At 38.7% G+C, this 24,236-nt stretch overlaps 1 protein-coding gene across 3 annotated transcripts; it reads left to right on the top strand.

The window, feature by feature from the left end:
- Window positions 1-3,706: 3,706 nt before the first annotated feature.
- GGPS1 (geranylgeranyl diphosphate synthase 1) lies at window positions 3,707-21,504 on the top strand. Of its 3 annotated transcripts, none has more exons than XM_005423200.3 (3): window positions 3,713-3,801; window positions 12,626-12,696; window positions 16,351-21,504. In XM_005423200.3, the coding sequence occupies exons 1-3, from the start codon at window positions 3,735-3,737 to the stop codon at window positions 17,110-17,112; spliced, it is 900 nt and encodes a 299-aa protein (XP_005423257.1). In that variant the 5' UTR covers window positions 3,713-3,734; the 3' UTR covers window positions 17,113-21,504. The 3 variants fall into 3 exon arrangements, with proteins under 3 accessions (XP_030914630.1, XP_005423257.1, XP_030914629.1); XM_031058769.1 differs by lacking the exon at window positions 3,713-3,801 and adding an exon at window positions 8,829-8,945; XM_031058770.1 differs by lacking the exon at window positions 12,626-12,696 and having other exon boundaries at window positions 3,707-3,801.
- The last annotated feature ends 2,732 nt before the right edge of the window (window positions 21,505-24,236 follow it).

The following is a 24,236-nucleotide window of genomic DNA, read 5'->3' as shown; positions in this document are numbered from 1 at the left end:
TTCCTGCTCAATTTTTCTTGGAAATCCCCATTCAGCTGGAACCACGATCACGGGAGCAGTGTGCTCACGTCGCGTTAGTGTTGGAGTGGCCCTATGGAAAGCTATTGTTTATTTAGCTGCATCTTGGGGAAAAAATGTGTGGTCTGCCACTGCCCTTCCACCTGCGGGAAGTGAGATGTTAGGTGTCAGCCTGGGAGGGGTTATAAACACGACTCTGCTAATTAGAATGGGAATGTGGACTGGTGTCCCAGTTTTATGGGACAAATGTCCCAGCATTTGGATTAAGACTTCTGGTAGTCTCTCTTTGAAACAGTAGATATTCACTATGTTTGCTGTGTGTTCCTTTTGAAACTTTGCTTCTCACTCCTACCTGCTCCCTCTGTCTGGGGCTTCCTCCCCCCCACCGGTTACAACGAAGCCAGTGTCTCAGTGCACTAAATTCTGTGATGGAGCTGATTTGAGACTCTTCTGAATGGTTCATTTTATACTGGAGTTCTTTGCTTTTTTGGTAGTTGTCTCTTATTTTCTCTGTAATTGCACTATGAATGCCGCCCCTGAGATGATGATACTTTTTAAAACACCATCTGCATATTTAACCTGGACTATTTCAGACTATTACATTCCCCCTTATTTGGGAGGGAGGGAAGAAGGGTCTACAGAGTCGAATGGAACAGGAGAAACTGTTTTACAAAGTTCCAAAGGGAAGCTTTTTCTTGACATTTGGCCTGGAATTAATCATCAACTTTCATCCTCCCTAGAAAGGTTCTAGACACAGATCACAGCTTCAAGTATAGCTTTAGAGTAGTTCCACATTATGGAGGCCCATGTCACCATCTTATCCTGTTGTCATGTGTGTTTTCAAAGAGGTCATCAGAGATAAGGTTTGATGCAGTCCAAAAGGCAACTGTTTGGGCTCTCTGTTGTGTGTGGCTGTTCTTTATGCCTATGTGAAGATATAAGAAATAACTGGAAAACTAACTTTGTCATGCATATGAATTGAAATGCAGCAAGTTTGTGTGCTAGTTTATAAGGTAAAGTGGCCTTAACTGCTTTAATCCTATGAATAAGCATAGATGTAATCAATTCTTGCACTTTCACTAACAAAAGGCTTTTTGGTAGCCTTTCATTTATTGTTTAACTGCTGGCTTTTACTTTTTAGTGGGGGATGGTGACTTTGAGATCTTGTGTGTAAATCACTGAGAAGTGTAACTTCCATAACAAATTGGTCAGTCACCTCAGCAGGAAACCCTTAAAAGCAAGCATTTCCCAAGTGTGCTGTATGTGCTAATTTTGTGCAAAGAGCAATAATATTACACATGTGGTATCATGGTATTTTTGCTTAGAAGCTTTTGTAATGAATTTTATTTACATATTTCTTTATCAAGGGTCCCTCTCTATGTATAAGTTTGGGGGAGGTTCTGTTCACTGTTTATGTGCCAGTGGGTGTGTTAAATGTGTAGCTGTCTGATGAATAATCAGACTATTTTTTTTTCCTTGGTAAATCCCTGGTGGGGATTTACCTAGAATTTCATTTAATGGTAGAATAGTAGTATAGAAAATTTTAATTATATTGATTTGAGATTAGTTACTTTTGTTCATTACATCTTTTTTGCCCTTTATTAAAAGAAAAAAGAAAGTAAGAATCTCTCTACTTGTGGTAGAAGTACCTGACTAATTTTCTGCTGATATTTAGTATTTCAGGTGAACTCCTATTAGTTATGTGCAGAAAGATGCAAATATTTAGGTTGATGCTGTACAATACTAAGGAAATTCAAGTTAGTTGGGGATTCTGAATACTGGCTTACTGGCTTACAAATGAGCAAGAGACCTAATTCCCTGAGGGAAGAGGAAGAGCTTTAACATTTACTTCTAAGCAAGAGCTTTTATAGGAGAACACTTCCAATCCTAACATCTCTTCTCAGCCTGGCTGGATAGCTATGCACTTTCAATTCTGTCACCGTCTGTGTGGCTTTTTGACAAATAATAGTCACAGGGGAGTTGTTAGGTTGATAGTATATCCTTATATCTATCTCTACCAGATTCTTTCTGCTTAAAACATCTGGGGGTAGACTCTGAAAATCTTTGATTTTACCTCCTCGCTGAAGTCCTTTGAGACTCTTTTTTACTCTTTATGTGTGAGGATACAGTTTGACAGCTGCCTCTCAGTGGCAGTGCTGGTTGAAAGCACTTCATTTACAACAACAAGCTGGCAACAAAATAAGGAGTCAAGGGTGTCAAATCTGATTTTGATTAGTGTGTGGCCTGACCTCTAGTTGTGCTGGCATATCATGGATAGGATGGAGAGGCTGTACTTCTTATCACAGCATCACTGCCAAGAAAATATGCGAAGCTTTCCCAAAAGGTGCAGCCTTACAAGTGTTTTGTTGACAACAATATTTGGTTAAATAGCCTTTCTTGCCCCTAAAATGCCAATACATTTGATGGACACACAGAGTGAAGCAAATAAAGGAGTTGATCTATACCTAAACTTGGAAAATAGTTATTAACACAAATCAGTTCCCCAAGTACCAACTGCTGCAAATGCTTGTGGGTGTGGAAGGTGGGAATGGGAATAGACAGGAACTGATTGAGCTATACTCTCCCAGCTTCTTGTGCGCCTGCTCCATAGCAGAGCTTGGGAAACTGAAAAGTGTTTCACTTACAGTGAGCATTATCTAGCAACAGCCAAAACATTAGTGTGTTATCAACAGTATTCTCACACAGAGTCCAAAACACAGTGCTGCAGCAGCTACTAGGAGGAAAATTAGCTCTAGTCTAGCCAAAATTGGGACGTTAATTTACGCAACTATTCACTTGCTCCGGGAGGAAAGAAATAAATCCTTTGCAGGATAGTAGCAAAGTATCTGAGAAGTGACGCTGAAGTAGCGTGAGACTTCATGCTACTGCTGCAGTTCCTGTCTTAAAACTACATGAGAAGCATTGTTTTGAGTTGCTGCATCTGCAGTGTAGTAAGGAAGGCTAGAGGTGAAAGGATAGTAAATCTACCACAGAAAAGAGTCTGAAAAAAAAATGCAGATGGAGATGACCTAAAGTATGTGACTTGAAGCTAATCAATAGGAAATTGTTGAGCTCTGTAGGCCCTGGATCCTGAAAGATTATTCATAAGAGTCTGTTACATTTTATGGTGTGTGGGAAAGTGTGTAGAGCTGTCTGTATGTTTGAACAGTGGTAGAAAAATTGTATATTTCTATTTTGACTTATAACAAAAGATTGAGGAATTATATCAAAAGACTGAAGCTAGTATTCTTCTTCTTTAAGTTGCCTTGGTCTGAGGTGTATTTTCTGCTCTTAGACGTTTCCACTTTTGAAATGTCTGATGTATGGAGAAAGCATTTAGCCGATTAGTTGTGAGGTTTTGTATGAGTATCTTTAAAGATTTGCAGTGGAGCTTTGAATGGTAACGATTTAAATACTTCATCACCTAAGCAATCTGCTACATACAAAAAAGTAAACAAAGTCTAGGAGTTGGCTTAAGCTTCATGATTAATTAAACTGTATTTAGCATGTATTATATGTGTTTCCTTGGTAAATGACATCTGGAAACCTTTTGTGTACTGAAGGTGTCATGCACAAAATTGGAATATTTGCACCTAACCTGTAAGTCAGCTCACATTTTAGTTGTATGCATCTACTGCTTACTTAAAAATTTTTAAGTCTAATTAGTGTTAATAACACTTTCTTTAACAGTGAACTACATCTTAGGAAAGAAAGAAATGGATGGGATGGATGAAACATCTAAAAGAATCCTAGAGCCATACCAGTATTTGCTTCAACTACCAGGCAAGTTTCTTTTTACTGGGTTGTTTTAAGTATCAAAATTGTTTTTATAGCAACTTTTGTCTTGGGAAGTAGAAGCCAAGAAGTTTTTCTATTCTTGATTTGTGGATTTAAGAATAATAAAAAGTAATACTTTTCAGTGTTTCTCTTTTACTTGTTCTTTTCTTCCTCTTATGGAGCCACCTTTTTTTTTGTGAGATTGGTACAATAACTCTTGTGTCTGTAGTAATATTGCCACATTAATATTGCAATTGTAGTAAGTAATATTGCAGTTACTCTGTTCTCCAGAGTCGCTGACTTGATGCTTTTAAAAATGGATAAATGCAAGTACTGAAGACTTGATCCTGGTTTTAAACTGAGGACAGACAATATTTTGTTCTTTAGTTGCTTCCTGTACTGAACTCAGTGCGTTGTAGGTTTTCTTTTGGTTGAGGGGGAGGGGTGTTATTTCAGGGGTTTTTGTTTGGTTAGGGTTCTTAGGGGGATTTTTTGGGTTTGTTTTGTTGTTGTTGTTGTTGTTTTGTTTTGTTTTTTGGTTGGTTTTGTTCTGGGTTGTTTTTTGGGGGTTTTCATTAACCTGTTCCTCTCGTGTAATTTATTCTCCTTGGTATGTGTAGAGACAGTTGCTCTTATGGCCGATTTCAGCTGTCCCTATTCATGGCTTGTTTCACCTATCAGAGGTTCAGCCAATCCTTGTGTACTGTCAAGTCACCAGCAATACATTCACATGAAGTTTTCAGTCACGCACAGTATAGCAGAACTCAGGGGGCAGTTTAAAAGCAAGCTGCTGTATGGATCTGCCCCTTGGAAGACTCTTCAACTAAACAATCAGATTGCTGTGACTTTTATTTGTACACCTAAAGTGTAAGAAAGACCATACAGGCTATCAAAGTGACTAATTTTGTAAAAATAGTGGCAGAACAACTTCGTCATTGGAACTACTTTATAAATGCCTGGTTGCCCTCTGTCTAGCTTATATTGCCTGCTGAAGGAGTTAAGGAAGATAGAAAATTTGGGTAAATATTAAGGAAATATTTCTGATCAAAATTATATCTGACCAAGGTAGAAGACCTTCTGCCTAGACAGGCAGAGTACTAAGTGGCTTTTGCACATCTGCAGCAAGAGCTGTATATCAGTAGGGTGGGTCCTCTGAGTCCTAATTCATTATACCTGAGTATAATGAATTTCATTATTAACCTCTACAAATATCCAGGATTTTCTTGCCAGCATTAGTGATTTCATTTGACTTGGCAGTTAGGGCCGAGTCGAAAACTAAGAAAAGGAAGGAATTTGGCAGTTGCTTGCCTTTTTAATGCCAGAAGGCTTGTTTCCCATTTCCTCATGTGTACTCCTTTTGGCTATGTTGAACTGGGTGGTGGTCTTTCTAGAGAACTACCTTGAGAGTGAGTCTGTATATTACAGAGAGCTTTCTAAGCCCTGGTCCTGAAAAAATTTGCTTTCCTCAAACATAATCTTTAAGTCTACTTTTTATTTGATGAGATTATCTCATTAACCAAGGAATGTTACAACACCTCTGCATCTTTAGTTGCTGATTATTTTTAAAGCTATTGTAGATACCAGGATGAAAAGCTCAGCTTCCTAGTAGAAAATACACAGCACCCAAAAAGTGCCCAAAAATCTTCTATAGGCAAAAGTGCTTGACTAAAAGCTCTTCAGTTACCTTTCACTTTAAATGATGCATCTAGAATATATGTTTACCCTTCCCACCTTGATTCCTGTGGCTAAATTCCTTTGCTTTGTGAGTTCAACTGTAAAAACTCTCTACTGGTGGTTTATGTAACACTACACTTGCTGGCAGTACAGGTGTTTTGTATCCTGTCCTGCTAAAGTATCATAAATCTGATAGTCCACTTTACCATGTTGCCTTCTTGTTAATTTCGTGTCTGTTTTGGGGAAGGTGAGAGACAAGATACTCTTGTCTCTATGCAGTAGTGCTCTCTATGCAGTAGTGGTGGTGTGATTCAAAAGAGAAAACTTCTCTTAAGCAGGTGAAAGTGGTGTACCTGTGGGAAACTTGTACTGAGTAACAGGTGAAGCAGTGAGGGTTCCCAGTCATAAATAAACTGTGTTTACTGTGTTTGAAGCACTGGCTTTGCTTAAGGTCAGCTACGCCAAGTACAGATCAGTGGGAGCCAGTTACGTGTGTGAATCTTGGAGTCAATGTGAGTACCAGTGCTCAGTAAGGGTGGAAAAAATGGGCTTACAGATGCTGTTTCTACCTAGAGTGGAGCTCAAATGAGATGCCCGAGCTAATACAACAGGCTCTTGTTGAAAGAGGCAGTTTCATTCTATCCTCTTAGCCTCTGGCAGTGTTCTGCTGCTTAACTTGTGCCAGTTCTCAGCTTGCTAATCAAATTGTTAGGTAGTATCAATCACCTAACCTGTTAAAAACTTGCCTGGGTAATCTCTTGTCTTGTTAGTGAGCAGGCACAGCAATAGGAACAAGAAGCTGTTTCTCTGTTGGATCAGTTTGAGCTCAGAGGGGCTTTGCAGAAAGCTTGGCCGAGTGTCAAATATGTACACTATTGCTCTACAGTAGTCCACTTCCTTATCTTGAAAGACCAGTTAAACTCTCCAAGCAGTTTAGTAATCTATGGTTGAATGAATGTAGATACATATCAAAGTTTGTTTGCATAAAAAGGGATTGTATAACTGTATTCAGGTTGGTAGCAGGGAAGGGAAAAAGCCTGCTAATCTTGTCAATAGTGTAAGAACAGAATTTTTATAACTGCTAAGTATTAACCGCTTAGGAGAGGAAATTGATTACTCTGTTTCCTTTTGCTGAAATAAGACTTTTAATGGTAACACTCTCAGGGTGATACTTAAAGTAACCTTGTATATTTCTTTGACTTCAAACAGTGCTAGGATAGGGAAGCTACTAGGCTTAAGGGATTTTTAGTATGGCGCTATTTTAACTGCTAGTGTGGTAATTAATGTTTATTCCTTCATGAGCAGAAATTATTGCTTGGGAGAAGAACATAGATTCCGAAATAGTAACCTTGCTTGTAAAATCTCATTGTAGTGGAACATTGCCTTACTAGTTTTTAGCAATGTTCTGCTTAATCTAGAATTTTGTCGCTTAGTATCATAAAGTGCAGGACTGACTTTCAAAGATTTTGTTGAGGTTTGTTCCAAAAATGTCTTCATTCACACACATGGTGAATCTTTTATTTTTAAGAGTCTGAGTTAACAGCAGTAGCTGATATTGCAGCACTAAGGAATATATTGAACTTCAATTGTCATAAAACTGATATGGTTAATAGCTTGCTGTTGAAAGGGGCAGATTCTGATCCCATTCATGACTCTGCATCTTCCCATTCTTGTCCTGCTGGTTTTGGCTGCAGTCTTTCCTGCTCTTGTTTAGCAAGCTAAACAGTCAAGACTGGCTTTGTTGTTCAGCTTTTGCTGCTGGCTTGTTGAACTTGATCAGCCTGGTGAAGGAGTTAAGCACCACAGGCCATGATCCCTACCACTGGCACAGGCTACCCTTGGCAGATCAGAGGCCTCTACTTGGGCCAAGTTCCTGAGGGAGGCCGCGCCTCTCTAGGCTGTGAGCTGCAGGGATGCCTGGGGGCACCTATTAGCTGGAATCAAGTGATGTCGCTGCTCCTAAAGGTGTGTAGCTGTGGAACACCTATGTCACCAAGCAAAGGAATGGTGGAAGGGGATCAGCAGGCTTGCACAAATTACAAGACTCTACAGATTCAAGAATCTGAAACCTCTGGGTATATTGACAGGGGGGCAGGAATAGTCTCTCCATATCAGGTTGGGAGATGGATACTCCCACAATGGTGAGGGCTGGTGGCCTCTGACACCAGGAGAGAGATTCCCGTTCCTTGAAAAGATGTGCAGTTGCCAAATAGGTTCTGTGCACTGAAAGAAGACACATGGCTGGAAGCTCGCTATGGGCCTTTTATAACCTAAATGATTCTATGGTTTTATACAACAAGCATCCAAACAGCACCTGGGGCAGCAGCAAGTGGTGAGACTGACTCCTGTAGGGAATAGAGGCTTCCACATGTGGTTTTGTTTTAGGGAGGTTTGATGCTTCTAGATACTGCTGATAGGGATGTGAGGGAAGGACTGCCAAGGTGTGTTTCACCTTTAAAATACTGAACCTTACAGCTCTTCTACTTGAACACTAATGGATATAACAAGGGGGTGCCTGAAGCTTATCAAGCAAGACTATGTGGCCTTTGGAATGAGGGCTAAGGCCACAGGAAGCCAGGTGGGTCTTCTCTGTAATCCTCAACCCCCTTCTCACCATCAGGAGGAATAAACAGATACTGCCTGTCTATAGCTAGTTAATTTCACAGCTCATGCTGACAGCAGAGCTTTGGCTCTTATGGCCTTGAGACCTCCTTTGCAGAGCAAAGAGTTCCAGGAGGAGATAGCATCCACCTGTTCAAGTCAGGACAAAAACAGAGATTATAGTAAAAGAAAATGACTGCACACAGTCAAGTAAGGAATTAAGGAACTTGCAAACAAAGTGTATAGGCTGATTTGAACAAGACACTTAGTAATCTACAGATCAGATCTGAAGACAAATCATCCCAGCACTCCAACAAGGAAGTACAAATGGAACTTGATAGGGCAAGCTCTTGATTTTTCTGGGGATCTGCAGGATTGGATGCTTCTCTGAAGTGTCTTTATACAGTTGCATTCATTATTGAGAGTAAAAGGGAGGAGGTAGAGTTTGGATGCGGCTGTAGGGCAACAGTTTTATTGTGGCATAAACATACAGCTGGAGTGCTGCAATGGATGGATGTGGATGGCCTAGGAAGACAATCTGAGGTAGCAAGGAATGGGAGTTCCATTTTATATGAAAGAACAGTTGAATTGCATGGAGTTTTACCTTCAGTTGGGTGAGCCTGTTGAGAGCTTATGGGTTAAGTTTTGAGGGCAGGTCAATAGGAGTGACATTATAGTGGGTGTTTGCTACAGACACCCTAAGAGGGAAGAAGCGGATGAGACCTTCAGACAACTGCAAAATGCTTCATATTTACAGGTGCTGATTCTTATGAGAGACTTCAGTTACATCACAGTGTGGTAGAAGAAGCATCACAGCAGGACACGGGCAGTCCAGGAGGTTTCTGGAATGAATTGATGACCTCTTGCTAACACAGGTGACCACAGTGCTGATGTAGGAAGGCATTATGCTTGACTTCCATTTAAAAAGAAGGGAGAATTGGTTAGGACATTCAGACTGGAGGCAGCCTTAGTTGCAGTGACCGTGGGATAGTGACATTCAGGATTGTGAGAAGGAGCAAGGCACAAATCAGGATCACAATGCTGGACTTGTTAACCCTATTTTGAGCAGAGGAATTGTGCTAGAGAATTCTGTCAATGACCTTAATCAGGCACAAGTCGCTGCACAGGTTAAAAGTGTATGTGCCTGCTCTCTGCTTGTCTTCATGCAGTTCACTTATGCTGTTTGTAGTGTTCTTGTAGCTACTTGGAGAGGTCTGCCTGGAGATTTTATCCATTTAGTTTTAATCCATCAGAGGATGCAGCTAAACGTGCAAGTGTACAATACAGCTGAGGTAATACAAGAGATTTCTTCCTCCAGAAGGGCAATGCCCCTTCCCCTGATCCTCAGCATCTTCTGCTCACCTTGTACTGATTGTGGCAGATCCACTGCATGAGCTGACTCAGTACATAAAGCTGGCAGAAAGCTAACCTAGCAAAAAGCTGTGTTCTCTGCTGGGCTAATGAGTTGAATTAGCTGTTATGGGGGCTAGGTTAATAGTCCCTCTGCTCTTTCCCATGCTGTTCTAGCCCTTTCATGAGCCTTCTCTGTAAGTGGGGTGCTGCCTTAAGGGCACAATTTGTGATTACTTGAATACAGCAAGAGTGAAGCAATACTAACCAGGAGCCTGTCCAAAATTTAGGTTTGTAGTTTTTGGGTCTGTGTCCTATCGTGAGAACAAGTGTGTATATAAAGAGTAAGTTGGCTGGTTTTTTTTCCTTTAGATGAGAAGCATCTCATCTGGAGAGGAGGAGGGAATGTCCTCAATACAACATCTTTAATCTAACTTCGTATTTGTTTGGAGGATAAAGCTTTAACATTCTTAGCTGCAGAAGGAATTTCTCACTATTTTTCTCACCTTTTCCACCCAGCATTACTAAGGAGAAAAGCTTTCCATAGTTGCTGTTTGATGTGGGTAAGAATTTGGGATCTTAGGCAGATTAAACCAAATGCATTTAGCAGAGCTTTGATAAAAGCTTGGCGCAGTAATGTCTATTATTATAGCTCTATACAGTAGGTAGAGCTTCTACTTTTGGATGTTAGACCTCTATTCTTCAATTTTGCAATAGCCTGCTTAGAATAATTAACAGAGCGGTGGAATGTGACAGTGAAGAAACTGGATAATTCTGGCAGTGCTCCTTTTAATGTCCTAGTGTCCCTGTATTGTTGTCTTGTCTAGTTTGGGGAGAGGAGGGATGTGGCAAGGAATGGAGTCTTCTGCATCCAGGCTTTACAGACCAGTATTGGAGGGGTTTGGTCTTTTGCCACCACAATATGGCTGCAGGCATAAATTCTGCATACAGTAAATCACTGTACTGTCACATAGACTGGGTAAGAGTGACTTCAGAATCAGATAAAATATCATTTATGTAGCAATAATGTTCCTCTAGAAGACAAGCAAATCTGCATCTATAAAAGGAAAAATAAATGTCTCACTATACAGGTAGTAATTTTTCTTTGAATAATCAGTGTCTAGGAAACCTTGCTAGTCAGGGTAGACAAGTCTAACAATTCAAATGCTGCCTGTACCAAGGAACTAAAGTGACTTAATCCTTTGTGCATGTTATAATCCATTTAGAGTGTGTGCTAGTAGTCAAGTTCCTCATGATGAAATAATGCTTGTTGCTGAACATCCAGCGCTCTTTAAGTGTATTTTCTAGGAAACACATTCAGAAAAACAGGATTAGATGCCTAGTATAAAAAGAAAAAGCAGGTGTTGTCTGTATCCAAGTAATTTAGAAGAGAATAAACAGCTATAGATAAGGTATAGATTAGGTACAGTTCCTTAATGTGATATTCTCTGATTGATTTTCGTTATGAATGTGGTGAAATACTTGTTAATCCTTAACTGGTAAGCCATACAGTTTGGAAATATTTATAACAGTTATTCTCAAGGAGAGACAAAACAATCCTTCCCTTCTGCAGAAAACTGTTAGTGTTTAAAACTGAGCACAGACAACAAAAATGGAGAAAACAAGCCAATGGCAGTGTATGTCCAGGTAAGAATGCCTGTTCACATGTGGCAGAAGCAGAGGACAGAGCTCCTGGGGGAAAAAAAGGGGACCATTTTGTTAATCTTGTCTAGTAAGAACCAGAAGATGGTGGTGCCAGGAAGCGGTGGAAATCATTGAGAACTGAGACAAAAAGTGCAGACCCCTGATCCAGGGAGGAAGGTTATCACCCTTGCTACAGAGCCCAACCCACAAAGCTATCGCTTACCTGGTGGTGACTTAATTAGGAGGGGAAAAATTCTCTGTCCAGTTTCTCCAGGGTCTATGACTGCAAGTGAATTTACCCCTACTTAATATTCTGTTCTGTATATGCTGGCTACACAGTCATAGAGAAGCCTTAGGGAGAGATTCAAATGTTGACATTTCTTTGGTGCTATGGGCAAGATGGAATTATCAACATGAGGACTAGTATTGCAGAATATCTCAGTTATGTCTCAGTACATCTTGAGTCAAGTAATATGGGTTCCATGGGTGTCTATGTTGCACTTGTCTTGAAGTTTATTTAAAGCTTTTTTCCAAATGCTTGTTTATGTGAGCTATATATAGAAATACTCAAAGCTGTTTTTGTAAACCTGTCTTGCAGTTATTCCAAGATATTATACATAGCTGAGCTTCTCAAAGTTCAGAGCAGAATTGTCTCAGTGGGGATAGAGGATGACTTTATTTCATATTGAACATGAATAGAGGCTGAATAGATATTTGTACATGAAAACCAGCAAATTACTAAAGAAAGTAGACATAAATAATAATAATAATATCTATTATCAATAATAGATAATAATGCCTATCAATAATGTATAGGCATAAGGTTAGCTTCTATTGAAATTCACTCTGTCATGTAGAAAGTATCTGGATTGAACAAAACAACTTGTTTTAACACTAAACTTGGTCATTTGATGTTGTCTTTAATTCCTATGAAACAGGATGACTGCCTGGCTCCAAGAAAGTAGATTTTACCAAAGCAGACCAAATCCTATTTTAGGTAGATTTCTTGGGTATAAGGTAAATATCTGAATTCTTGGAAAGTTCTATCCTGTTCAGAATGTTCTGTTCAGATTTTTGTTTAGAGTTATTTAGTAAGTATATGAAATGTCACTTTCTTGTTTTACAAATTTAAGTAAAGAATAATACTACAGGAGAAAGACCTAAACATTGACAGAAATAGCTATTTAACAAATACCCATACTTTCAACTAATAATGAATCATAATTGAAACTTTTAAAATTAACATGCCTTGCAAAGTAGCTGATCTGAACAGGCTACCAATATGGCCAGGATCCCTTACTAATTGTGAAAACTAAATACAATAACCTGTAAATAGGTGCTTTAAATACCCTTGTCAAGTGTTTAAAACTGAAACTGCTGCTACTTGATGTTTATTCAATGAGGAAACAAGCCATGCACTGATATATTTTCCACTTTTGTGTCATCACACTGATGAGTTTTTTAATTGGGTCTCAAATCAGCTATAGTTGTTAAGACAAACTGTTGTGCCTAATTATGAACTTTATTATTTTTATAAATACCTATAATATTTTTATTGTAGGTAAGCAAGTGAGAACCAAACTGTCACAGGCCTTTAATCACTGGCTGAATGTTCCAGAAGATAAAATACAGGTACTGGCTAATAATTTTTAAAAGGTTGTTATCTTTATTCTCTTACATAGCATAAATTATCAGAAATCTTAAATGCGCTAATTTTTGAATATAAAGTGAACTTTCAGGAAAACAACTTCAGTGCAAAGCTTTTACTGAGATGCAACACTAAGGAAATTATTTCCATGTCTTACTAGAATAGTTACTTCTTTCCAAGTGTGTTCAACCTTTGAAGTTGTAAATAAGTAGTTATCATTGTTACCCACTTAAAATTACTCAATTATTAACACTGAGTTTTTAATAACTTACAAAACAAGCTAGATAGTTGCATTGTAGACTTCACAAATATAGTGTTTAAAAATAAAATCTTGATGTTTTGATACAAGAATATCAAAGGAAGGAATTAAATCAACTTTAAAAACCTAAAACTGAGTGGGATTTTTCATATAGTTTGCAGTCCTTACTTTCTAACAGGAAGGATTATCTAGAAATTCTCATTGTCTTTTCTCTTGGACAGAGTGTGCAAGATGCATGGATGTGTATTTAAACACTGGCTTTTCAAATGAAAAGGTATCCTCATTTTTAGGTTACACTGCAGTTTTGTTAAACTGATGCAGGGTGTGCAAAATATTTTCTGTCCAAGGCAATGTAAGGAATCAATATAATTGGTTGTGGTTTTTGACACCCAGCTGGATTTTGTTAATTTTATTAATTGTTGGCAGAAGTATCTTTAGCATTTGTGAAGGAGTCATTTTTAGGGTGGCTTAGAAGTGACACTTCATAGCTCTCAAGCAGCAAAGTGATTTAAGTGGTTTAAGAGGCTGCATTTCATAATCTAGGAACTCTTGCATTTTTCAGCCTGTCTGTGTAACTGTCTAGAAAAGTGTATTGTCTTTCAGCTAGACACATCTTACCTTTTGTGCTCAGACAAACATCCAAATAAAACAAATAATATAGCAATCTGTGTATTGTACGTATGGGTTTAATCTAATATCACAGATCAGAATTCAGATTGGAAAAAGCCTCTGGAAGTTATCTAGGACAACCCTGTACTTAAAGCAGAGCTTGCTCTGTAGCTACTTAAGGCTTCTGGGAGCACTGTTGAGTTTTGAAAATCTGGTGATGGGGTTTCTGCAGCTTCCCAAGGCCTGTCTTCTCATGCTGAACCCCTTTCATTACAACAAAACCTTCCATTCTGTTCAACTAGTGGGTTTTTATGTTGCAATCTGACTGTTACTTCCTGCTCTTTTGCTGGGCACTCATGACATTGTGGTCAATTTTTGTTTAGTACTAATAGCAAACTAAAGCTGCAGTGCCTCTGTGTGAACAGAAGTTACCAGTTCTGTCACTTTAAACTGATGATCATGTAACTACTATTGAAAACTTGGACCACTTATTTTGATTATCTTTATGAAGAAAACCAATGCTTAATGTCTCTTTTACTACTTAAGTTGGTTGTAATGGCAGGAAAAAACAAGACCCTGTCATCTTCTAGTCTTCATCATGATGCAATTATTGCAGCTTTTGTGCATTTTAGTACTAATTATAATAACTAAGGATGGTTAAAGTCTGGAGGACCACCTCTGGTCATCTTTTTGACATTTCTCGTGATCTCCATAAGATGTCCCTTGTGTCTAACAGCCTGATTAACTTCCAGCTATTTGTATTTCCTTTATTAAAAATCTGAATTCTGGCATTCATTCTGGGTTTTTTTCTTACCTTAGATTATTTGTCTTTGTGTAGTTTATTTAGATTATACAGTCGAGGCTACTACAATTGAGGTTCCTTGGTAGTTTATTTTACTGTTAACTGCCACTCTTTCACCTTTTGCCCAAACCAAATGATCTCTTCCCCCAACACTGACTGAATTTCTAGTTCCCTTTTGATGCTGCACTTAAACACTTCAACTTGTTGAATTAGAGAACACTGGGTTTGTCAGGTGAAAGCACTGAAATGGCCTAGCAAGAGTCAAGCAAATTTTAAAGCTGTTGCAAATAAGGAGGTGGAGGAAACCTGTGTGTTGGACTGATAGTGCAGCAGATAATGATTAGGGTAGGTGTAGGTTGTAAGAAAACATAGCACTCTGTACTGGGTCTTCAGCTTTCATTATGGAGACCAGTCTTTTCATTTTCTCAGGCTACTTCCTGATGTCTTGTAAAATAATCTTTTTCTGATATCTGAACTGTTTCACACCTTTCCTTCGCCTTTGAAGCGCTTTTGATGCTATCTTAAGTTCACAAGGTAATTTCATAGAAACACAGTCAGGAAACACTGTTTCCTTTAAACCTTACCTATGGAAGCTGCAAGAGGTCATGAAACTGCCAGTGATATGAAATAGGTCAGCAAGAGAAGTACTAGAATAGGCTTATCCAATGAATTCACAGAACACAGGGAAGCGTTCCTCATAGTACTGAGAATGAGATAATGGACCAAAAGTATATTCAAACAAATAGGTGTGTAAAGTTGCCTTCAGTAAGTACTCTATCCTTTGATTTCATGTATTTAAGTAGGTTGTTCTTGCAATTGTATCTTGGGAAAGGGATTAAATTCCTGGGGTTTGAGTTTTAATCTTTGGGACAATGTTCACTGAACACCTGGTGACTTGGTGCTCAAGAAAATGCTTACAGCAAAGTCTTTATTTTGTCCTACAGCACTCATCAAATAGGACCATACTAAATATTTGCTGCCATTTTATGGTAGTCTTAGTGTTTAACAGTTGTTTTGATGAATTTTGACTGAATGCAATGTTTGTAGCTAAGGAGTGTAATTGGTTCATTACCTTTAAAATCATATCTTAATCAGATGTGTTTGGCAGTGAATTTATACAGTGTGCAGTTTTATGTGCTTAAATTTATTTCCATTTAAGCAGGTGCTGAATATACCTGTTGCTTGTGTGGCAGCTGTGGAATAAAAGCAGCATATAGTGTTAAGACTTCATTTTTTGATGAGTTGTTAAGGTTCTGTTCTACTCAAATGTAGTCAGCTACAAGCCTAATGTTGTGAACAGTTTATTGCACACCTCAGGTGGTGTGTGATACTGGTCTACCTAGTAACAAACAGAGTGTAGGAAGCTTCTCAGAAGAAATTGTGGCTGTTGTCTTTCTGCCAAGAATTTTCCAAATGGTGTTTCAGAGGGAATAGTTTGTCCTTTAAGAGCTCAGTACTGAATATAACCACACAAAGTTTGGGAAAAGAAACGTGAACTCTCCACTTATCAAAACATGGTTCACAAGAGAAATGTGATAATGGATGATACCTGACACTCTCAAGAACTGAGATTTCAGGTTTGTAAATCTAAACATTTCAAAACACTGTGTTTATTTTATTTTACCCTAGTCATGTTTCTAATAACAGCTATTCCATGACTCCTAGCCAATGGCTTCTTTTAGAACTGTAGCAACAGTGAAGAGGATCATGCAAGTGGAAGCACTTCAGGGGGTAACTTTGAATCTGAAAACATTACACATAAGACTATGTGATCTAGGACTTCGAGCAAACTGGATGGTGAAGAGAAGCATAAATCTGTACTAAGAGTAAAGGCAAGTTGCCTGAAGAGGAACCTCAGTGATAGAGAATATAGTTCTTTAAAACATTATCCATTTTAAGTATAGTCTCACAAAAGTCTCATGGTTAAATTACAGTGACAGACTTAACACTTTTCTCTTCTTGTCATAGGTTATCATTGAAGTGACAGAGATGTTGCACAATGCAAGCCTTCTTGTGGATGATATTGAAGATAACTCAAAGCTACGACGGGGCTTTCCAGTGGCACACAGTATCTATGGAATTCCATCTGTAATCAACTGTGCTAATTATGTTTATTTTCTTGGCTTAGAGAAGGTTTTAACCCTTAATCATCCAGATGCTGTTAAAGTTTTTACCCGTCAACTTCTGGAACTGCATAAAGGTCAAGGCTTGGATATTTACTGGAGGGATACATACACCTGTCCTACAGAGGCTGAGTATAAAGCCATGGTACTGCAAAAGACAGGCGGGCTCTTCGGATTAGCTGTAGGCCTCATGCAGCTCTTCTCAAATTATAAAAAGGACTTAAAGCCGCTCCTTAACACACTTGGTCTCTTCTTCCAAATAAGAGACGACTATGCCAACTTGCACTCCAAAGAATATAGCGAGAACAAGAGCTTTTGTGAAGACTTAACTGAGGGCAAGTTCTCATTCCCAACCATTCATGCAATTTGGTCAAGACCTGAAAGTACTCAGGTGCAAAACATTTTACGTCAAAGGACGGAGAACATAGATATAAAAAAATACTGCGTACATTACCTTGAAAATGTTGGTTCCTTTGAGTACACTCGGAATACATTGAAAGAGCTTGAATCTGAAGCCTATAAGCAAATTGAATCACTTGGGGGAAACCCTGAGCTTGTAGCACTAGTTCAACAGCTGAGCAAAATGTTCAAAGAAACGGAAAATTAAGAAATTGACTTCTGGGTGTGGATTAAAACTCTTTTGAAAATGGGAGAATAACCAGATGGAGAGTTGTGATAATCAGTCTTATGTAAAACTTCCTCTTGTAGCCATGTTACAGAAATTATTGTTAAAAATAACTAGTAATTGAGTTTTGAAATACATACCTTATGATCTCTAAAGTCTTAACTGTAATTGCTTACAGTTGGTTTTGCTAAAGCAGATTACTAGAACTAAAACAAGTTTTGAACCTAAGTGTAATAGTCTTGACAGAATCACAGGCATTATTTCATACTTAAAACTCTCATGCCCCTAACCAGGCTATGATAGGATTTTGGTTGAAATTCTGTGTTAAATTAAATCAGGTTGACATGTGTATATTATGCATTTTAAACAATGCTCTTATAAACCAAAATTTGTGTTAAAAAAGACCGTACTTGCAACCACAATGCGCATTAAATTGTGTGATATTTCTAAGTTTGACTTGTGAAGATCAGGGGAATCAGTTTACTATGTCCTTGAGTGAATATCCTATCCAGCTTCTGTGGATATTTTCAGGGGAATGTGAATTATGAAAGATACTATTTCATATTCAAATAAGACATGCTCAGTCTGAAATTGTGACTTGATAAAGATTTTGCAGTACCTTAGAGAAAAGATTTCATCACATCAACAAAGTGTGAATTTGCTGCTGATTCCAGCTCTGTAATTATTTTGCTTACCTGGTTTTAGATTTTGAAATTATCAAACATTCTGTAGCCAGAAACTTAAATCTATGCATTAGAGCTCATATATGTAACTGCAAATAGCAACATAATGAGCTGCTATTAGAAATGGAAAGGGGCTCATACCAGGTAACTTTAGGACACCATAATTGGTGCAGGTCTCTTTAATCTCTGCCTATAATTGAGGGCCTTCTCCAAGACTTTATTCATATTTCATTCCTGTCCTGAATTGCTGTCTGGAGGCATGTTCTGTATCTCTCCAAAGACACAAGATCTGTAATTTTTTTCTTAAAACAGAGTACAGTATCTTGTTTTACAAGCTACAATACCACTTCAGTTTTTTTAATTGCTTAAATAGAGCTTTAAAATTATAGACATACCAAAATAGAACTGGGACTGAGAGCAAGATTTAGGGGTGGGGCTGATAAGTAACAAAGTTCTCTGCTCAAATATATATATATAAGTATAAATATGTCTATATATATGTTAATAAAATGTAAGCAGAGATCTTTGTTTTTTTCTTGCCTGGGCTGCCTTTAATCAGGTTCAGTTCCATTAGTATTCACAGGTATATTAAGCTTTGCCTTGGGGTAGTTAGATAATGGTTTGGATCAAAGGTAGGACTGGTGCTATAAGGTGTGGTGTTAGCTCAAGCATACTCTGAAATGGACAGAGGTGCTTGGCTTCTGATGGCTAAAGGATAGTTTTATGCAGGTGTTCATTTACTGCACCTGGAAAACAGGGAGAGCTATGATCTCCGCCCACTGAGAAAACTAACTGAAGTAGGTTGCTGTAATGTCTTCCCTGGGCAGCCTTAATATCTTTCTGAAAGTGATCAAACATGACAAAATTAGGGATGACTACTTTCAGTCTGAAATATTATGTAGTTAGGGATGATAGCCTGTCCCTTTTATCTGCATGCTGAGGAGAAATCGTTGATTAGACACTGAATAATAGGCTTTTCACTGAATGGAATTGGTTGTGAGGACTGAGTAGCTTAAAGTTGGTGAAAGGTGTCTTTAATGTTAATGAAAGAGAATTGTTATTCCTTTTTCATAACTTGTAGTGCTTAGTAAGCCTGTAAGTTTTTAATGTGTTATGTGAAAATACTATCTGCAGCAAATCACATTTATTTTGTGCCATGTCTCAGAAGTTTCTAAGCACTGTTGCAGTTAATGTTGAATAGGGGAAAGCATTGAAAAGATTATTTTTGTCAGGAGAATCTCCTAGTCTTACTGTGAAATGTATCCTTGTGCCTGGTAGGATATTGTACCTGCAACACAATGCAAAGTGCACTTAGTGCCATTTCATGTCTGTTCAGTTGCTGGATGTAAACAGTTCTGTATAATCAGACTTCCATAATGAAGTAGCTTTTCTTACTGTTTGTATAAAGCTTTTCTGCCGTCTGAGATTTCTGCTATGTCATTGCTCCTTTTTTTAATTCTGGCAATTCACCCCAGTATTTATTCTAATTCTACATCTTGTAGCATGTGCCTTCATTAGGAGTAGGTGCATGGATGTTTTCCAGTTGCAGACCATTTAAACCACAAATGGCTGAGAAGGGAACAGTTGGTCCAGCTTTCTTTTCCCAGGTTACAAGAGGCCATGCAGCTCTCTCTCACTCTCTGCCTTCAAAGCATTTGATGTCAGTATTCAAAGCATATGCTGAAGGCATATCTGGAAGGGCCCACACATTGTTGCTCTTCACTTAGGTTAGGACAAACAGGATTGTGAGAGCTGTTCTTGATGTATTCAGGAGTCAAAAGAGGCTGGGATATTTCTCCTTCATCTGTTAAGCTGGTAGAGCATCTTTAAGCACTAAATGCCGGTAGTAATGATGCCCTTAGTCAAGGTCGATTTTATATTTGGTGGCATAAGATCAGTCTGTACATTTTCATTGATATCCTCCAGTGTTATCACTGGTTAAGTGTTAACTTAACAATGTTATCATTATTAAGTGATGCTCCTGAGGTTAAGCAGTGTTAAGAAAAGCTCTTCTTTAAGGTGGCATGGGAGTTCTTGTGACTGTACAATTAGTTGTGTGAGTACCCCTCTGTTGCTATCCCTCCCACAACACAGGGAGTAGGGATTTTTCCTGATCTTCATAAAATATGCACTGTTATAGAATGGCAATCCAAGTTGCAAGTGGAGATGCCCACAGGGAAACAAAGGGGATGCTGGTTTCAATGTCAGTCCCTTTGAGCCAGAATCATTCCCCTTATCTTCCTACCATTGCCAGCAGGTTGTACTTTGATCAGGTTATTAGTGCATTTCCTGGGGATTTAGTTCTTGCAGTTCATATTAAGAGAAATGCAAACACTCATTAGTCTGGAGCATTTGCCACTACCTCAGTCTGTTTTCTGATTTTGTGCTTGTTTGGATGTAAATGAGTGCTGTCATCTGTCTTAGAGTAGCCAGCCATTGGATGGGACATCTGTCTTTGCTTTTTCATAGGCTTATGTTTATACATATACCCCATCAATTACTATGAAAATTGCATCATTTGAAGACCTTCCTGAGAAGATAGCTTTCTCCTCTCTTTTTGAACTCAGGCTGTTCAGGTACCCACTCAGAGCAACTTTGTATGTATCAGCCAGTTGTTGATACAAACAACATAGAAATGTTAATGGGAAAAAAACTGTTGGCTATTCTTTGTTTCTACTTTTTTGTTAATTTTGCTAATCTGGCTGCATGTGCTATGGAAATTTCCTATATTAAGGGCTGTTTTCTTCAGTTATTGTTAAAATGCTAGCAAGGTATAAAAACATGGGGTTTGTGAGGGGGTTTGCATTTCTCATGTAAAACTAGTTTGAACTTTAATATGCCTTTATCACTGAATTGCACCAGGCTTTTATTCATGTGCAAGAGCCATATGGGCATCTGTTGATCTTCTTTGTCCCATCTTCATCATTTTAAATTTCAGGTTTGGTATTTACTATGCTCTTTGTATTATTTGCTCAGTACTTTCACTGTAATTCTTCTTTCAGCTACATTTCTATTCTGCTGTTAATACCAAGCACACATAATACCATCAAGCTCGGTTTTGATCCTGGACAAACATACTAGTCTGGGTCTACTTTTGAAATGTTGAATCTTGGCTCATCATTTGCCTTCACATTTGCCTCCAAGATTAATCCAAGATTTTCTGCAACCTTGAAATGCCTGACACTTTTTTTCCAGGAAGCTGAAGCCTGTAACATCTTATATGACCATAAATTATTTTTGTCTCATGTAGGTTGAGCTACTTTCCTTGCCCTACCTGTTTGCTTTCAAGATCCATTTTGCTTTGGCGGTAATGCCTGTTAGGTCTTTTTATGAATAAACTTAACTCACTAGCCCTGAGGGAGGGAAGTTAGTTTTTGTCCAGGTTAATGAATTATCCCACTCAGCAAGAGCCTGATGAATGCCAGAGCTGGCAGGTGGACAGAGGCCAAGGAAAGGATTTCAGAATAAGAAAACTCATTTTGGCCTCCTGAGGCTGCCTCATGTAATTTTACCTTCCTTTACAGAATATACTTGGCTTTGTTATGAAAAGCTGATGTGTGTGGTTACTTTCCCTGAGCATCTCAAATAGACTGTGAGAGATACTTAAGTTAAAATTTATTTATTCTGACAATTATTTATGTAACTTGCATATATCATCTAAAGATTTTATTAAAGGTACAGATAAAACAGAGTACATTGTTTCATTATTTTTCCTTCTCTTAACAATTTTTCTGTTCTTGAAGTCAGGGAAACATAATCTGCCATGTGCCTATTTGAGTTGATTGCTACCTCACATTAACATCCTTCCTGAAAATGTTTTATCATAGCTGAGCATCAGCATTCAACCTTTTTTGCAGCACTTATTTTAAAATTACTTCAGAGGCACCTTGTTGAGGTGTGGCTAGGAATAATCCATGATTCATTAACTCACTTCAAGCATATAATCTGCAAAACTTCTAATAAAGATGCAGGTTAAACCACATTAACCCTGATAGTGTTCCTCACCTGTGTACCCTATGAAACAAGTACATTCTCAATTAACCTGCTGAAAAGGTATTTATCTGTTCAGTACAGCATAGAGAACCATGGGAGATACACCAAGAAGGCCTAACGTGACACTTCCAGGGAAAGCACTACACAACCTGACATGAATTTGTGTAGAAGACTAACTCTGAGGTGAAGGGAAATCATAGATAGTTATCTGTGTTTGAGCTCCTGGAAAATGCTCTACTCATTGCTATACGAATTATAGCAATGTTATATGTTATGCTGATAGTTAAGCAGCTGCATCATCTCTTGCACACAGTAGGTCATTTTCATAATGCTTCAGTTGCTATTTCTAGAGCATATAGTGTGAGCTACTTAATCACTCAGTAATTACTGAAGTCTGTAAAATGGTAAATGCATACATTTTGTTTATGTCTTTTGAAATACATAAAAACTCTTATTCTCTTGCGATCTGTGTTACTCTACAGAGAACTTCTCTTGGCTGAGGGAGGCATAACCTTTCACTGACTGGAGTTACTAATAGCAGGCTGACACCAAGCCTGTGTGAACAGATTGGAGGGGAATAAAGGTTTGCAAGGAAAAAAAATCCAAAACTTCTTTAAAAGTAGGATTTCCTGTAATTGCAGAGTTACTATATGAAGCATGGAACTAACTCAAACAGTTTTTCTGTGGTTTTGACTGAAGAACCTATAGCTAACTGCTTGCTTTTTGGGGTGGGATGGAATGTACAAGTCAAAGTAAAAGCCATACAGAGGAATTGTCATCACTACTCACAGAAGTGTAAAAACTGTGCTATAAACCTAATCTCTTACCTTTTACACCAACCAGCATGAATGTTCAATAAATTTAGAAGCTAAATCCATTTTTACTTTAGTGTTTATAAAATGCTGAAGTTGTAATTTGAGGTAATGATGTGAAAATGTTAAATTGGTCTAGCTGTTTCATTGGCATTGGGACTGTCCTGTTCTTTGTCAAGCAGATCATGAGCTATGGCTATTTGTTGATTACAACACTGAAACAAGAAGTACAAAGAAACAGAAAGAACGAGCACTTAAGTTTTGCTATTCTCATAATTTTAGAAATAAATTTGACAACATGCATGTAGATTGTGAGAATGGCTGCATCACCTGTCAAACTAGGGATAAAACAAGAGCAGCTGGGGTCAAAAAGACCACAAGAAGTATTTTCTTGTTTTCAGTGCCTTTCCTGTCAGGCAGCACACAAAGTGGAGGATGCTTACAGCTTTGACCTTGGGAACCGTGGGGAAGTCAGACAGGAGAGCAAGAGGCCTTACTGCTCTCACTTGCACCTCTTCCATGTAGCTTCAGCTACATGGCTTGAAACTGGAATAGATTGTTCCAAGAGTGCCCTCTGTGGGAGATGAGTGGGCTTAGGAACACAGATGAGACAGCAGCACCACCAAAGATGTGGAAGAAGGACTAGGGTATCTATTTTTCCCCCCAGTTCTATTAGTTGGTCTGAAATAACACATTACCTATGGCAAGGAAGGACTGTGAAATGAAGGCACAGAGTTCTTTGCTGGGCTGTCCCCTTGGGGAGCAGCTCCTTTGTGCAAGCCAGTAAAGTGAACCCTCAAAGCCTGTTACTTGATGATGCAAGGTACCAGCATGCTAAAGAATATACACATTATCCAGATTGTTTTGATTGGATTGTACCAGTGTTACCAAATACCCATACCCGATTTCTGTAGTCAGTATCACAGCCTCAGAGTAAAGAGTACTAATGTGCTGCCTACCAAAAGGACAGATTTCATGTAATGGAGCCGTAGGACTGAAAGAGGACAGATGTTGATTATTTACTGTCATGATTGCTCCAGTCTTGGTGGTGCCAACATTCAAATGATATTGTTTGCATTAAGCTGTTACGAGACATTGAACTATAAAACGCAAGAGATTAAAAAAGGTGAAAAACATCAATTAGGATACTTTGATTTTTATAAACAGTTCTTAGATCTTGCCATACCTATCTCTGTCAAACTGAAGAGCTCTTATTTAGTTTCTGTTCCTCACCAACTGGTACTAGAACAGTCAGGTCTTTCATTTTTTGCTGTTAATCTTACGCACAGTGGACATTTCGATTTTCCTGGATCCCCCCGGGAATATTTCCCCCAAATACTGAATGTTGAACTAAATGCAGCAACAAACGTAGCAGCGTACAGAAGAATACAACCGTGTGGGAGTCCGCTTGGCGCGGGGGTGCTGCGTGGGAGCTCTGCTGCTCGGCGACCAGCCCACGTTCTCCTCAGCCGCTGATCCCGGGAGAGCGCCCCAGCCTTGAGCTACGGACTGGAACCATCTCTTGCTCGATGTTCGTTCACCGCTACCTACCGCAGGGCTTTGCCCACCCCGCGCTGCTTTACAGCGCGGCAGCGCTTCCCCGGGACACCTTTCCTCT

The sequence above is a fragment of the Geospiza fortis genome, unplaced genomic scaffold, assembly GCF_000277835.1.
Source record: "Geospiza fortis unplaced genomic scaffold, GeoFor_1.0 scaffold381, whole genome shotgun sequence".
Classification (NCBI taxonomy): Eukaryota; Metazoa; Chordata; class Aves; order Passeriformes; family Thraupidae; genus Geospiza; species Geospiza fortis.
Note: the sequence above shows the minus strand (reverse complement) of the source record. Positions and strands in the feature narration are given on the sequence as shown.